This window comes from Aulonocara sp. 'chitande type north' Nkhata Bay, linkage group LG22 (assembly GCF_057382095.1).
Source record: "Aulonocara sp. 'chitande type north' Nkhata Bay isolate Kocher_YH1m ecotype deep benthic linkage group LG22, A_spYH_male_GT1.1, whole genome shotgun sequence".
NCBI lineage: Eukaryota > Metazoa > Chordata > Actinopteri > Cichliformes > Cichlidae > Aulonocara > Aulonocara sp. 'chitande type north' Nkhata Bay.
The window spans coordinates 37668152-37685148 of record NC_141364.1 but is presented as its reverse complement, the minus strand read 5'-3'; the positions used below and the strand labels follow the sequence as shown (position 1 = coordinate 37685148).

Genomic DNA, 16997 nt, shown 5'->3' with positions numbered 1-16997 from the left:
TGCGTGAAAATGGCTTACGATTACCCGAACCTGATAATTTGGCCTTTCGACACGTAGCCGTGCATTCAAGAGTCTTCTCAGGATTTCATGTGACAAAGAATTTGCTTCCGCACACACACCTGTCATTTAGTTTAAATGTGTATTTTTTGAATGCATACATGGCTGTGTGTGTGTGACTGTGTGCGTTTGAGGCTGTGTGTGAGTGCAGAATTAATTTGACGTGTTAATGAGCCCTGATGAGAGCTGGAGGTGAGCAGATCAGCAGACAGACACATTAGTTTTCAGCGCCAGGCTCCTTCTTTCTCCATTTCAGGACTCCTATTTCCTGTCTCCATCTATTCATCAAATCCCATTTTTCTCTCCTTGGTTTCTCCACCTGCCTCCTTTTATCCTTTTAACCTCCACCCACGACCCACTCCCCACCTCTCTTTCTCCGTCTTACCTTCGTTTTACTTCTTCGATTCCACGGTGGGGTTGGGGATATTTTTAACATCGGCCACCTGTGAGAGCATAATCATTCTGCATTATTAATTATGCTATTTTGCTCCCATGACTCTTCCTCTATCTATCTATCTATCTATCTATCTATCTATCTATCTATCTATCTATCTATCTATCTATCTATCTATCTATCTAGATAGATAGATAGATAGATAGATAGATAGATAGATAGATAGAATGACAGAATGACAGAATGAAAAACAGAAAGACAGAAATAAATAAGTTAACAAAAGAAGGACAGAAGAAAGGGAAAGAAATATTTAAGAAAAGAAAGAAGGAGAAAAAAGAAGAAAAAGGAAAGCGGAAAGAAAAAAGGAGAAAAATGGGAAGAGAAATAAAAAAAATAAAGGAGAAAGACAAGGAAGCAGGAAAGAATTAGGTAAGGAAAGAAACACTTAATCAATGAAGGAAAATGGAAAAGAAGGAAAAAGGTGGGAAATAAAAGCATTAGGAAAGAAAGCAACAAGAAAGGAAAACAAGGAAAGAAAGGAGGATAGCGAAAAGAAAAAATGAGAAAAGGAAGGCAGGAAAGGAGTGAGAAAAGGAAAAAAGGTAATAACAAACAGGGTAAAGAAAGAAAGAAAGAAAGAAAGAAAGAAAGAAAGAAAGAAAGAAAGAAAGATGCAGGGGAGCAGAAATCCTGTGAGAGGAGAACAGTTGGAGCTGCTGCCTGCTCTCGGTGGGCTGGATTGATTGTGATTACTGAGAGAACAGCATGTCTGATGGAGCACACGGAGCTAATAACAGTAAGGGTCTGACAGAAAGAGAAAGAAAGGCCACAAAGACAGAGGCCGGGAGAAGCTGCTTCTCTCTTCAGCCATTCACTTTGGACCCCCTCTCTCCCACTCCCACCCTCCACCACTCTCAACCACCCCATTCTGAGCTGGCTCACCTGCTTTTGTTGTAAACACAGACGCACGCACGCACACACACAGACGCACACAGAAATATATCTTTAGCCATGTGTGGCACTATCTAGCCGCAGTAGCCTGTTAGTCTGCTCTTTATTTAATTTCTCTGAAGGCCACGGCTCTTTCCAGAAGGCAGATGGAACATAGCTGTCACACCTGGTGCCAAATAATCAAGATATAGTCACTTTTACCTGTGCGTGTTAGTACGTACCTGCCCAAAAAAACCAAACAAACCAAAAAAAACAGGGTGTTGCTTCTTAGGAGGGGAGAGCAAAACCTTTTTAAATGGGAGTATTCATGCATCTGTGCATCTGTCTGTGTTTGCATTAGGAGGCGGGTAAGCATGCATTGCTTATGCTTGAAGCACACAGAGCAGGGCAGAGGGAGAAAAAGTCATGGAAGGTGCTGAAGTGATGTGATGGCTGCAGGACTCATGTCGGAGTGTTTGAGGCTGTATTAGGATTCAGGATAGAAAGCCGTGGAGACGGTGTCTGCCTGCCTGTCTGTGTGGCACACCTGAAATTGGACTGCCATTCTCAATTCCACGCAGCCACCTGAACACACCCAGTGTCACACACTCCGACTAACCACATACCCCTTTAGTCACCCCCCTCCCCGATGCTGAGGTGAGAGTTCAGGGTAAGGAGTTGAAGGTTATGGCAAAAATATACACGGCCTTCAAAACGCTACATCTGCTCCGACGTCAGCATCCTTCCCTTTGTTGGTTCCCTTAGTAACAGAAGGTCTAAGCCTACACAAAAACATCTCAGTGTGTGTGTGTGCGCTCGCTGCATTCAGGTCAACCAAACAATTACTTATATCCAATGTTCTAGCTGTGATTTGGCTTGATAAAACACTGCATGCTAGCGAGAGAAGAAATCTCTGTAACCCGTTGCTGCAAATTATGTCCGCAGCGTTGATTTTGACTATCTGGTTTTTTTCTCAAGCGGAACAGAGCGCAGGGTTTCTACAGCTCTCACAAAGTCACTCTAAAGATGGATTTTTTAGCCCAAGACATCTGTGGTACACATAAGAATACATAGTCACACTAAAGCCATGTCCTGTGCTAAAAATTCTGACAAATTCTAAAGCCAGGGTTTTCAAAGTGCAACTAAATTAAATTAGAAATGATTGTAAATTTCAATCAATTGTTGACTTCACTGCAGGAAAGCAGAACAAAGTTAATTTACACTTCCAGTGAGAACTTCATAGACAGGAAGTTTGGGACCCACCCAACAAAAAGACCTTGAAAAGATATTAAGAATGACGTTGCCAAACAAGAACACTCCTCTTGTTATGAGGAGATATGTTGTAAAAAGCTCCTTTTATGACATAGATGACATAAGAACCAGCCCATTTACTGTTTTTGGACTATTTAGTTTTTATCTAGAAATCTATTTTACTTTGACTTTTTAAGCAATTTGAACCCAATTTTAGCATCTAGCATTGGAGGGTATGTACCGATTAAACATATTTTAGACCTCCAATCAAGAAAAAATTACTCAGTAGCTAAACATTAATTCAAAATTTAATTAGAGTTTTGCTAATCCTCTGAAAAGTTGCCTTATCACCTTGGCTCAGAAATCTATTTCCATGGACATCAGGTGCTTGGAAGAGGAAGTCTAAACGGATTTAGCTGTTTTTATTGTGATGGATGTTTAATAATTCAGTTTCATGTGAGGTTTCATGCTGTTTCAACCAACTCTTCAAATCTGACTGCTAAAATGGTTGTATGTTATGCTTCATTAAATTCTGAAATGCACTGTGCCGGCTGAAATTTGTATATAAAAATTTAAAGTAAGTTAAGTGAATTCAGTTAAAAAAAATATATACATTATGTACAAGTTTTGACAGTGAAATACTGTGTGTGGGTGTGTGTTGTTTTTTATGACACAGGGTCTACTAAAACAAGTCCATATTTTTCTTCAGCCCGGGCGACTCAAGAAAGACTTTCTCAACTATAATGATCAGTCCATTATTACTGGATCATAAAAAAGATAAACTCTATTATTTTGATGCTTTTCCAGTTTCATTAATTACCTGAACAATCTTGAAGCGCTGTAGCTTTCACCAGATTAGCGCGCTTTAGCCACTGACAGCTCTACATGGCTAACTAGCATAAGTGGTATATAGAAAAAGTGGACATTTTCCATTTTCAAACCATCACACTCCAAGCAAACACGTACAGGTAGTGTGCATATGATGGTATATATGAGTGAAAGTGCTGTAAGTGACTGACAGGCCTCATACTAGCACAGTTTCAAAATTGGCTATTAGCTTAGCTAGCTTAAACAAATGAGACGTGTAATTTTAGCCTACTTGAAAATTTCCAACAGTTGCTCACCATTTACAGTGGGGCAAAAAAGTATTTAGTCAGCCACCGATTGTGCAAGTTCCCCCACTTAAAATGATGACAGAGGTCAGTAATTTGCACCAGAGGTACACTTCAACTGTGAGAGACAGAATGTGAAAAAAAAAATCCATGAATCCACATGGTAGGATTTGTAAAGAATTTATTCGTAAATCAGGGTGGAAAATAAGTATTTGGTCAATAACAAAAATACAACTCAATACTTTGTAACATAACCTTTGTTGGCAATAACAGAGGTCAAACGTTTACTATAGGTCTTTACCAGGTTTGCACACACAGTAGCTGGTATTTTGGCCCATTCCTCCATGCAGATCTTCTCGAGAGCAGTGATGTTTTGGGGCTGTCGCCGAGCAACACGGACTTTCAACTCCCGCCACAGATTTTCTATGGGGTTGAGGTCTGGAGACTGGCTAGGCCACTCCAGGACTTTCAAATGCTTCTTACAGAGCCACTCCTTTGTTGCCCGGGCGGTGTGTTTTGGATCATTGTCATGTTGGAAGACCCAGCCTCGTTTCATCTTCAAAGTTCTCACTGATGGAAGGAGGTTTTGGCTCAAAATCTCACGATACATGGCCCCATTCATTCTGTCCTTAACACGGATCAGTCGTCCTGTCCCCTTGGCAGAAAAACAGCCCCATAGCATGATGTTTCCACCCCCATGCTTCACAGTAGGTATGGTGTTCTTGGGATGCAACTCAGTATTCTTCTTCCTCCAAACACGATGAGTTGAGTTTATACCAAAAAGTTCTACTTTGGTTTCATCTGACCACATGACATTCTCCCAATCCTCTGCTGTATCATCCATGTGCTCTCTGGCAAACTTCAGACGGGCCTGGACATGCACTGGCTTCAGCAGCGGAACACGTCTGGCACTGCGGGATTTGATTCCCTGCCATTGTAGTGTGTTACTGATGGTGACCTTTGTTACTTTGGTCCCAGCTCTCTGCAGGTCATTCACCAGGTCCCCCCGTGTGGTTCTGGGATCTTTGCTCACCGTTTTCATGATCATTTTGACCCCACGGGATGAGATCTTGCGTGGAGCCCCAGATCGAGGGAGATTATCAGTGGTCTTGTATGTCTTCCATTTTCTGATGATTGCTCCCACAGTTGATTTTTTTCACACCAAGCTGCTTGCCTATTGTAGATTCACTCTTCCCAGTCTGGTGCAGGTCTACAATACTTTTCCTGGTGTCCTTCGAAAGCTCTTTGGTCTTGGCCATGGCGGAGTTTGGAGTCTGACTGTTTGAGGCTGTGGACAGGTGTCTTTTATACAGATGATGAGTTCAAACAGGTGCCATTCATACAGGTAACGAGTGGGGGACAGAAAAGCTTCTTACAGAAGACGTTACAGGTCTGTGAGAGCCAGAGATCTTCCTTGTTTGAGGTGACCAAATACTTATTTTCCACCCTAATTTACGAATAAATTCTTTACAAATCCTACCATGTGAATTCATGGATTTTTTTTTCACATTCTGTCTCTCACAGTTGAAGTGTACCTCTGGTGCAAATTACTGACCTCTGTCATCATTTTAAGTGGGGGAACTTGCACAATCGGTGGCTGACTAAATACTTTTTTGCCCCACTGTAAATGACTCCATCAGTTACTGAAGCATCACTGAGGATTTGGTCCTCATTTGAACCCTGATTTATATTTTTAAAGCCAATGTTTCTTAAAACAGCAACCTCCTGGCATGCTGTCCTGTCCCACCCACTGTTCCATTAGTAGTGATGTGCGGATCGATCCTGAAATATCGATTCCTCCGATACCAATCATTTATGTTCTAGAATCGATTCTCACATTAAAATATCGATATTTTAGTAATTTAGGGTAAATTTGTAGTTTATCATCAAAATGAACGCAGTGGAAAGAAACTATAACATTCGGATTGTCTACTTTCAAAGGAACTACTTCCTCTTCCGCCTTTCATAGTCATGTGCGAAATACGGCTGTATAAATGTCTTGCAGCCCCCTGGCGTGCGCACTCACAACAATGGCTGAGCGTAACTGGAGTCATGTGTGAACGTATTTTACCTCCACAAACAGCTGAGATGTGGTTTGCGATACATGTGGCAAAAAAGTGAGGTCTTGTAGCCATACTTGCCAACCTTGAGACCTCAGAATTAGGGAGACATTCAAAAGGGCTGTTGGGGGGGTGATAGATACATTTTACAGGGTTTATTTATCGGGTAAAATACGTTAAATGTCACTGTTATTATTGGCCGGCTCAGAAACAGCGGGGGTGTCCAAATTCAGAGGCTGCTTCTACCTGAGGACCCGGCCTTCGCGGTCTAAAGAAAGCCGGGTAGCACGTCACGAGCTCCCTCAGTGGAGTGAAACTGCCGTCTGCTCCTTGCTATCTAAAATATAACCGGGCGCTGACGTAAACTCTTCTGTTTGATCATTTTCTGTTTGATGTTTATTCAGCTGTGTGAAAACCCTGGAGGAACCCTCCCGAGGGATTAATAAAGTTACATTTAATTTAATGTAAACTTTAATCTCAGCCAAACCGATTTACTCACGAACAAATAAACCACTGAAAAAGTCAAACAATAACATTTTTAAGTTATCAAAGTGACTTATATATCATGTTTAACCCGAGTAGTGAAAGACCGCGGGGGTTTGAAAACGATGTGTAGGTCAGCTCAGATATTTGAAGTTTACACAGTTACATTCTCACCTGAAAATATGTTAAAAGGTTTTTTTGCGACCCAGAAAGAGAAATAGGAGTAATATTAAAACTAAGACGCTGCCGCCATTGTTGGAAACTGGAATTGGCTGGCCACACTATGAATTCTGCGATATGGTTTTTCAATTTTGTTGTCCGGGTGGAAAATTGGGAGAAATTCGAGACAATGGTGGCTCCGGGAGATTTCCGGGAGGGGCACTGAAATTCGTGATTCTCCCGGAAAAATCAGCAGGGTTGGCATGTATGGTTGTGGCAACATCACTAACCTTGTCAAACACCTCAGAGTAAATCACATCACAGAACATGACGAGCGTATGTTCAGGCGAACTGAAGTGGAGGAGAGGGACAGGTGCTGCTAGGGCGAGACAGACGTCTCCCACGGAGTACTTTAGTGCTGCAGGCAGGCAAGCTGTTCAAATAGCACACAACTTCAGTTTTTTTTTTTATTTCTATATGATGAATCCTGCGTTATTAAGTGATAAGAACAAGTAATCTGATGTCCTGTAATCATTATGACGCTATAATTTGAGATACAATAAATAAAATAAGTTTTTGTACAGAGTATCGGTATCGGATCAGTATCGTCGATATCACCCTGGATATTACTTGGTATCGGATCGGAAAGGAAATCAGTGGTATCGCACATCACTATCATTAGAGAGCACCGCTCATACTTTAACCACACATTTACAGACTGTGTGTTAAGTGAGGCTCAAAGAGAAATGTTTTCCCAAAAGCAAGCTTTTCATTTAGTCTTATTAAAAAAGCTAATAAATTTCTAGCAGTTTCAAACACTTTATCCAAAACCCAAGGACTCAAAGGATTTCCAAGCATCCATATAAACCCTGAAATAACTGAGAAATGCAGGCCATAGTGTATTTAAAGCTTAAAGTTTACATGCATAATAAGGTAAGACACAAATCGAGGTCTAGGAATTATCGGTTTCTTTTCAGGAGAAACCATCCACTCAGAGCTGTCACCTGTAGTGAAGTACTGTTTGCAGTCTGACTTTCTGAACCTGATAGGCACAGGAAATAAACAGACAGGCAGGAAGGTCAAAGTTGATCTGGTGTCCTAGTTGAAGCTGTGACCTCATCACGCTGGTTGCCACCACAGCCACCATAACAGGAAGAGGTGGAGTGAGAGCAGGGGAAGTGCACAGAGACGAAGTGGGAGGTTAAGGCATGAGGTATCAGTGAAAAATATGCTGATGCGCACGCACAGCACACAGAAACATGCATGCGCACATCCACAGCAGGAGCTGATAAGCAATCGGAGTAAAAATGTCTCATGGAAATCAAAAAAAGAGGTACAACTGATCACAGAAATCAAGCAACAAACTCCTCGTGTAATTGTTACAATATGTTATTCCCACATGTAAAGACATATTTGAGCAGTCATTTAATAACTTGATGCTCTGATTTGTTGTATTCTTGTTTTCTGGACAATTTAGCAGAGGATTTTTGTGAAAACTAAGTGAGCAGCCCACTCATCTCTAATGATTTATCACAGGATCAGCAGTTTATCGTTGGATCTCTTAGCAAAGAAGCACTGGCAGCCCACTCAGCTGTGTTCTGTATTTAGGCAAACAGCAGACAAAGTGGGAACACGTACAGCAGAGATCTCTGCTGGGATTCAGCTGCAAGCATATTTCTACATTTGGGAACTTCTTGTCAAAGCTGCTTGTATTAATGCGTGTGGTTTAATTTAGAAAAATTTGCACCTTCACCTGCTCTTGCTTTCCCGTTTCCAGGTCTCCTTCTTCCTCTTTATCGTGTTTGTTGTCTACACCATGCTTCCCTTCTCCATGAGAGGGGCCATTATCGCCAGTGGAATCACCTGCTTCTCACACACTATCACTCTCAGTGTCTGTCTGACCACCCGCGACACAGACCTGGAGGATCCTTTAGTCTGGCAGGTAAACCTGAACACACAGCCACGCTGTTGGAATCTGCCGATATATTTTCCATGACTTCCTGCTTGTGCTGCATATGTAATTTCTTCTCCATATTAGCTGCAGCATGAAAACTTGTTCTCTAATGTTTTTCCAAGCATGATTAAAAATGATGAGGTGCAGCGTCTGGGTTGTAAAACAATGAACCTATCCTGTATAATCGAGCACATTCAGCAGGGCCTCCAGAGTAATGTGAAGGGCCTTTTACCGCACTCAGGGAACAGCCCTTCAAAACTGGCTCTAACTGAATGGACTGTTGATACAGTAAAACAAAGAGAGTCTTGCCGCAGACCGATAAGAGAAAAATATTATCCATAAACGTCAATAAGCGTGCAGAAACATGAAGTGAACTAGAATTGATTTGGCATCAGATCCATTTCTGCTGCTGCTGGCACACACGCACACACACACAAACACACACACACTCCAATCAACCATCAGAGTAAAAACACTGTAATCACAACAGCCTTCAATAGCTTTCTTTGCTCTCACACACTCACACATGCAGAGTGGAAAAGTACTCTACCAATAAACCAGTGTTCAAAGGCAAAGCATGATCTTGGATACGGCACCAAGGACAACTTATTCATATGCAGGTCCACACTGTAAAGAGCTTGTGGTTGACACGGTGGTGGAAAGCACTGCAAAAGTGTGTGTTCTCGCCTGGTTTTACAAGGTAATAACAGAGGCTTAAGTGGAAAGGTCGTATAGTGGAAAAATGACTGGCACAATCATATTTGCAATATAGGTCAGCTCTTAATTGCTTATTTCTTCCATGTTTGTGTGCCTGTGTGTGGCAGATCTTAGCCAATGTGATAATCTTCACCTGTGGAAACTTGGCTGGGGCATATCACAAGCATCTGATGGACCTGGCACTCAAACAGACCTATCAGGACACCTGCAACTGCATCAAGTCTCCCATCAAGCTGGAGTTTGAAAAGCACCAACAGGTACACACTTTGAGAGCCATACTTTAGTTCTTGAAGTTACTTCTTGGTTATTATCCTGCTTTTGCTTCTTCTGTCCACTAGTTTGACTGTCTGCAAATCCAACAGTCATGCTAACTCTACTCTGGGGCTCAAACATTATGTGTACTGGGGGCTGGCTAATGTTTGTCAGCTTTAGTTTTGTTGCTAACTCGGACAATTCATTAGCTACCAAAATAGCAGCTATGGGGCTAACTTGCTAACTAGCTTGATTCCTTCCCAACGTTCCAGCCACTTTCCATCATTTTGTTCCATCGCTAACAAAATACTATCTGAAACTACAACAGCTTTTGGTTCTCAAGCAGAGTTTGTGTTGAAACTTAGGATATGACGCTTGTCATGCACAATGTATTTTTGCCTAGAATCCATCCATCCACGGTTCCCTTAGAAATTACTCCACAAGCTGTTAAGAGTTGGAGAAGTTCCCATTTTGAAGTTACAAAACAGGCCTGTCAAATTTTGGCACTAAAAAAAGTATTAAATACATTCAAAAATAGCTACGCTAATTGGATAGATTGCAGTGAATTTGGTAGAGAGTCATTATCTTTGACTTCTTTTCTTGCTCCATTCATCCACTCATTAGTAAACATATCAATCCATTGACCACATATCTGATTCAGGGATCTCTTTCAGGTGTCCTGAGATTAGTTACACTCACCCACTGACATCAACTAATGGTACCCAACTAATCTTCATTAGTTACACCTTGCTAGGACTGAGTTGGTCTCCCTTTTTCCTTCAGACCCGCTTTAATTCTTCATGGCATGGATTCAACAAGGTGCTGGAAACATTGCTCAGAGATTTTGGTCCATGTTGACATGAAAACATCACACAATTGCTGCAGATTTTGTCAATCAATCATCTGAATCTCGAATTCCACCACATCCCACCGGTGCTCTACTGGACTGAGATCTGGTGACTGCAGAAGCCATTTGAGTACAGTTAACTCACTGTTTTGTTCAAAAAACAGTTTGAGATTTGTGATATAGTCCGAAATGTCACTCCCATTATGTCCATTTAAATGATACTCAACTACTAATGGGCCCAAACTGTGCCAAGAAAATATCCTCTCACACCATTACATCACCATCTCCAGCCTGAACCGCCGATACAAAGCAGGATGGATCCATGCTTTCATGCTGTTTATACCAAATTCTGATGAATTCTTGAGACTCATCAAATCAGGCAACCGTTTTCCAATCTTATAATGTCCAATTTAGGCAAGCTAGTGCGAATTATGGTCTCAGATTCCTGTTCTTAGCTCACAGAGTGTCTTTTGCTGCTGTAAATGATCTGCTGCAAAGTTCAAAATGTTGTTGGTGCAGAGATGGTTTTTCTGCATACCTTGGTTGTAATGATTGGATATTTGAGTGAATATATCTCTGTAAACCCTAAAGATGGTCCTGGGTTAGATGGATTCTAATCCAGGATTTGATGTCTTGCGTGATCTCTACCAAGCACCGTAATCAATCAAAATGTATTACCTTTACAAACACACAGATGTAATATTTCTATTTAGCCTTGACTATACTTAGTGTTTACTGCTAAGTGGCAAAGGCAAGCATCCTATTTGCATGCTGATTTTTATAATTAGCTCAAGGCCTTGCTGGCCTCTGCCTTGTCCTAAGCCTCGTTATTGCTATCTGTCTCTTAATATGAGTGCCCACATTAAATTCAAACCGCCTCTGTTTTAATTGCCAAAATATTTCACTTCTTAGTTTTGTCAGGGATGAGGAGTTGGTAAGTCCGTCATGTCTAAGTGGCATTATGCGGTGACATTTGCTTGACATTAGCGTCTTTGCCCTGACATTAGCCATTCTTTCCAACCAGGGAAATGACATATGAACGTGCACACTAATAACCTGCAGTGTACGCACTTGGCATTGACTATGAGTTTTTAAATCATTTTTTAACTTGCTAAGTTTGTAAAAAGTTGCTTACTTACTACAGGAATCTTTTTTGTAAAAATGCTGAATTTAGGTGTAGTTACCATTTCTTGTTATTTCTTGTTAAGTTATTTACATGTTTTATTTGTGAACATAGGTCAGCAGAGTCTATCTGTTGATCTTTGTTTTATAACTAAGCTGGCATCTGTTCCTCAGCACCAGTATCTGCATCACTGTGTGAGGACGCACACAAATGCCACTGCATAAAACAAATCTCATTCAGCGACTGAACACACAACTTTAGTTGATTAATCAAACACATGATTAATAACACTACATCTCCCCAGGCTATTATACCTATTGTGCATGCTCACAGTGGAGTGTTCATATTGCTCCGGCGCTGAATAAGTAAATAAGAGCAAGTGTTGCTATTGGTTTCTATTTTTAGAGCCCCTGGTCCCTCTCTCGACTTAATTTGCTGCTGTGTTTTAGGAAATGAGCCCGTGGTGTGTGAACAATGTAATGACCCTCTCTGCTGTGAGCTGCATTTATGAGTCACACCCCCTCAGGCAGCTATTCACTCTCTCTAACATGCACACACACCCACACACATGCCCACACGCTTGCACATGCACGCCAAAATCACCCTCTATGCAAGTGTGTATGGTGCTAAATTAAAGCAAAAACTTCTGGTTACACAACAGCGAAGGGTGATGGATCTTACATCTCTGGTTCTGCATTTTTCTCCTCACTGTATAATGACATGACTTTTCCAAAGCGTAGGTAAACTTTCTAAAAAATCACCAGCAGCTGTCAGAGTCGTTTGTATAGTCCTATTTGTGCAACAATAATGTAGCCTTCAAAAATCAGACAAGAGATGAATCCTCGGAAGCAAAATGTGATAAACAGACCCAGATCACTGCCAACAGCCACCTGTGTGCTTTTGTTGACTTCAGCCACGAGGCATTTCAGTTTCTGAGATATTCCAGCAAATGCAGCTGCACAGCAGTGTTCATCAGATGCTTAAGATGCTTTTTGGGAAATGTAGAAAAACCTACAAAATGAGAAAGAAATCAATGATTTGGACTAGGGACTATAATAGGTCAAATAAATTTTACATCACTGCAAAGGTACATCTATATGGCATCTACATTTTCATTATGACTGTATATAAAAAATGGATGTACATGATTCAGTTTCACAGTTTGGGTCATTCACTTATTTTCATTCTTTGTAGTCGTTTTAGTTCCCTATGTGTTTCCCCGTCTGTTCCGTCCTCTGTCTCATCTTTATCTTTTGCCTGTTCCCTTGTCTGCTTTCATGTTTAGCACGGACCTTCTCGCTGCATTTTTTATTTTGCATTTCATGAACTTGCTGTACAACTTTGTAGGTTACCTATTGTAGTTTTACTTCATGTCTGTCTCCCATCAATTCTCTGATTGTTTCCACCTCCCTTTGGACTTGGTTCCTATTTGACTTGTGATCAGCTAGCTAACATGCATTTCGGTCCTCATCAATCCTCATTGTGACAACTGGCGCATCATACAGATGCAAGTAGCGCCTAAGTGCCTACATATACATACTGAAATAAAATAATATAAAACTTGAGCTCATTTTTTGTTTGGACTGTTAATACAATAATAAACCTCTCAGCAAGTCATCAGTTGTCACCCCAAAACACACTCAGGGATCCAGTTCACTGACTAAAAACCGGCTTGAGGTGATGTTTAGCAGATAGCTAGCTGTTACAATAATAGAACAACATATACCTGTCACCAATTAGGGATAGGACTACCATTTGGTACCTTATGCTAAAGAATCACATTTTTCAGAAACTAAAGTTTCAACAGTGCATTTTGCTATGCAGCTCTTCTTTCATTAGCATTTCCATTTAGTTATGCACAACAACCCAAAAATTTGATAAAAACAGATGGATCCTAATGGAGTAGACAGGTGATTTGGTGGATGTTAAATGGGTAATACAATTTGAATGGGTGGTTATAAAAAAAATTCCCAGTGGGGCTATTTAACTATTTTTTAATGGTGGAAGCTCACATAGTCAACAACGTCAAGCTCACCTCAGCTGCAATCCCAGCAAATCTCCTGATTCAATGCTGACAAAAAAGCTGACAGCCAAAACTCATATGCCTGGTTCAGTCTCAAGAGAAAACACAAATGCCTTTGGGATTATGGCAGGTAGGGTTTCTCCTACAAAAATCTACCAAATCAAACATGCAGAGCTACCTGCTTCGAGGACCCCATGTAAATAAGGGAGTGGCTGAAAGCGGCTTAAAAAAATGCTTTTGTCTGCAAGCCACTTTGCAACCCACCTGGACCGCATCTTATGCTTTCTTGCTCTTTCTGAATTAGTGTCAGCTCTGTTGTCACTGATAACTTCTCTGCCGATCTTTTCAGCAGTGGCTGTTAGCGCCCAAGCAGCGCCACAACTCCAAATATAAATTACTGTTATTATCTATAGTACCGCTGACTGAACTGCAATTTTTGCACTTCCACATTAATTTTGACACCACTGGAGGTTACCAAGTGCATTTACCTTAATGTTCCATTCAATCACTCATTTAACCGGCAGCCTAAAAATGCGCAGAACCTGGTTTCCCATGACACACTGCATATTTGAAAATGTGCCTCGAGAGATTTTCAGTGCTTGACTTTGGCTTCCTGTGCTCAGTGCTTGAAAAATTAGCCCCAATGAGCCATATTAAGGGATGTAAAAATAGGTTAAATATTAGCTGTGGATGACAACAGAAGAGAATAGAGTAGAACAGACTTAATTATGCACTACTCCTTGTCAGACACTACATGTGATCCTTTAGGTCTCCTAGAAAAGGAGCTCAGCTTTCAGTTTCAGGGAGCAAATTATTTAAACCAGTTTGAATGGGAATTAAGATTTTTGTACTCGTGGAGCCTTTCTGTTTGATTGGTGGAAACAAAACCGATTATTTCCATATCATAGTATATCAGAAAGACAAAGTCTCTTTATCAACCTGCCATTGTTATTCACTGTTAACATTTAAACTATGTTAACCGCCTGCCTTGCCTGCCTTGCCTGCCTTGCATTCCTCCCCCCACATCTCCCTCCCTGTAGGAGCGCTTGCTGTTATCCCTACTGCCTGCTCACATAGCCAGAGTGATGAAAGCTGAGATCATCCAGAGGCTTCAGGGACCGAATTTCGGTCGAACTGAGAGCACCAACAACTTCCACAACCTCTACGTGCAGCGGCACACCAATGTCAGGTAAGTGTCCCTCTCCTTTCTCTGTACCTCCACATGATAAAGATGATTACTTTCTGCTCTCATCTTAGCTCCTGATTGCTCGTATGCTATCCTGTCCTCCTGCTCACACTTCACCCACCTTTGTCCTCCACCCTCCACCAGCTCTTATAGGTGGATCTCTCCTACTGTATATTACTGCAATCTTCACATCTTCTGTCATGTCCTGTAATTTCATTTCTTTTCCTCAAACCACTCTTTTTGGGCCATCCTCTTTACATCCCATTTTCTTCTTTCCTTTCATGACTGAATTCACCTCAGAGTTAATCCACCTCTATTGTCCTCTGAGGTCACTTTGCGAAATGAGCAGGAGCCTCTGTCCTTGTTTCCCAATGACATCCTCCTCTGTACTGAGGGGGTTCATAGTAACAGAGTACACAAACCCAGGCTTACTATGAGAGCCTCTTCACCAAATGCCCTCTAAAAATCTGTTTTTACCCTCATCATGGAGCTTCACAGGAGAAATAGCACCGTGCCTCATTTCAGGTGTGTGTGTGTGTGGATGAATGTGTGTGTCTCATGTTGATCTGCCTATTATCTCTCCAATAATAACAAAATCTCACATGGTCCAGCTCACAGTGATGGCCGAGACAAGGGAAATCTTTCCAGAACAAAGAACAGGTGAAGGTGGAAATGCAGTTTTGCTGGGATCCTCTTAAATGAATCAGCTAGCAGAGAGCCAAACAGGTACTACCCCATTATCAGTTCTCCAGCTGCAGTAATAGGCTTGGCTGAAGATCATACCATTCTTTCTCTTTCGGGAGATGGTCACATACTAAACGCTGGCACATCGCGAGATAGATAGCTGGAAATGTAACGTGTGAATATGGTTGCTTTAAAGTGCACACACCTTTCCTATTTTTAAAAAAATACATTTTAACCATTAAAAATTGTATATAAGTATAGAACATGCAGTTTATGCTGCTATATAAGAGTTACAATGATGAGAAACTACAGCCTCCAAAAGTTGAATCAGCAGCACAGGTGTTAGAGAGCTGTTGTCATTATAGAGTTACATAAAGGCTGATGCAGCAACCGTTACGTCACTTATTGGTTTGTGAACTCTGGACTCCAATCCCACGAGTTCTCCAGCGTTTTGTATCAACTTACCAACGTTACTCGCTGCTAATATGTAAATCATATTATTGCCTGGGTATCCTAGTTTCCACTGTAAAGCCTCAGTGGCGGTATATTGCCAACTGCAGTGCTAATTTTTTGAAGCTATATTTGAACCAGATGGTGGAGCGCTAAAGTTATAAGCTCATCTTTATCTCTAAACTTTACAGACGCCGTGCACACTCACAGATACCTGCTGGCTTAGCGATAGATTAATAAAATCCTTGAATTTCATCCAACAAAACTGAAACACAACTTCTTGGATTTCTTGGCCCACAGAAGCTTCATTATTTGTCAGATAATTCCATTAAAAATGCTCCCAGACAGCAGAGAAAAACACAGTTGGCACAATTCAGTATATACAAGTCAATATTTGGTATGGCCACCTTTTTCTTCATAACAGTCTGAACTCTGTTAGACAGTTTTCTCATCATTTCAAGTAGTCTTCAAGCATAATTCTCCAGGCTTCCTAAAGGACATTCAAAGCTCTTCTTTGGATGTTTGCTGTCGACATGATCCCAAATTGCTTAAGTATATAAGGTAAAAACAAAATTTGAACAGTTCTAATGGCTTTCCTTCTTCAACACAGCCTGAACTCCAAAGGAAAGCTTTCATGTAATTTCTTTAAGGAGTCCTTAGGAGTAGTACTCCAGGCTTCTTGAAGGACATTAACAGCTCTTCTTTGGATGTGGACTGCCTTTTGATCTACTCTTTGTCACGATGATCCGACACTGCTTCAATAATGTTGAGTTCTGGGTTTTGGGGAGGCCAATCCATGACTTATTGTTTTCCAATCCAGATATGCTTTTACTGCACGGGGAGTGTTTGGGATGATTGTCATTGTGAAAAATTAAACCATTCAGATACTTCCTAGGTGGTATTTAGTAGTGGCTCAAAATCTAATGGTGGTTTTCTGTGTTCTTAACTCTTATCAATGAATAAAATTGTCACGGTCTGTATGGCAGACCGTGGGGAGGCGGGGAAGGAGGACCCAAAATGCAGGACTCTACAATGACAGCAGTGCATTTATTTACAGTGCAGTAAATAATCACACACAAATAAATCCCTGCGCGCCCCAGACTCCGGTGCCGTGTTTTCTCTGTGTCCTCGCTTCCAAGTGTCCACGCACCCCATGCTTGTTGCCCTCTCATTTCCACGCTCCTCCTGGGAAATGACAGAGGCAGACGTTAGACACTCTCAAACTGCAGCAGGCTTACTCTCACTGAGAAAGCTCCACCACACTCCTAAGTAGCTCCTCCGACGAGGCTTGATCAGCTGCAGGTGTGTGATCATT

The 16997-nt window shown here is 41.3% G+C and overlaps 1 protein-coding gene across 1 annotated transcript in view; it reads left to right on the top strand.

Annotated features, from left to right (window-relative positions):
- adcy2b (adenylate cyclase 2b (brain)) overlaps positions 1 to 16997 on the top strand; it is a 71700-nt gene that overhangs the window by 16002 nt on the left and 38701 nt on the right. The window contains exons 3-5 of the mRNA XM_086279218.1: positions 8224 to 8388; positions 9225 to 9374; positions 14403 to 14551. Of these exons, the coding sequence (XP_086135344.1) occupies positions 8224 to 8388; positions 9225 to 9374; positions 14403 to 14551 (464 nt within the window). The remainder of the gene's footprint in view (positions 1 to 8223; positions 8389 to 9224; positions 9375 to 14402; positions 14552 to 16997) is intronic.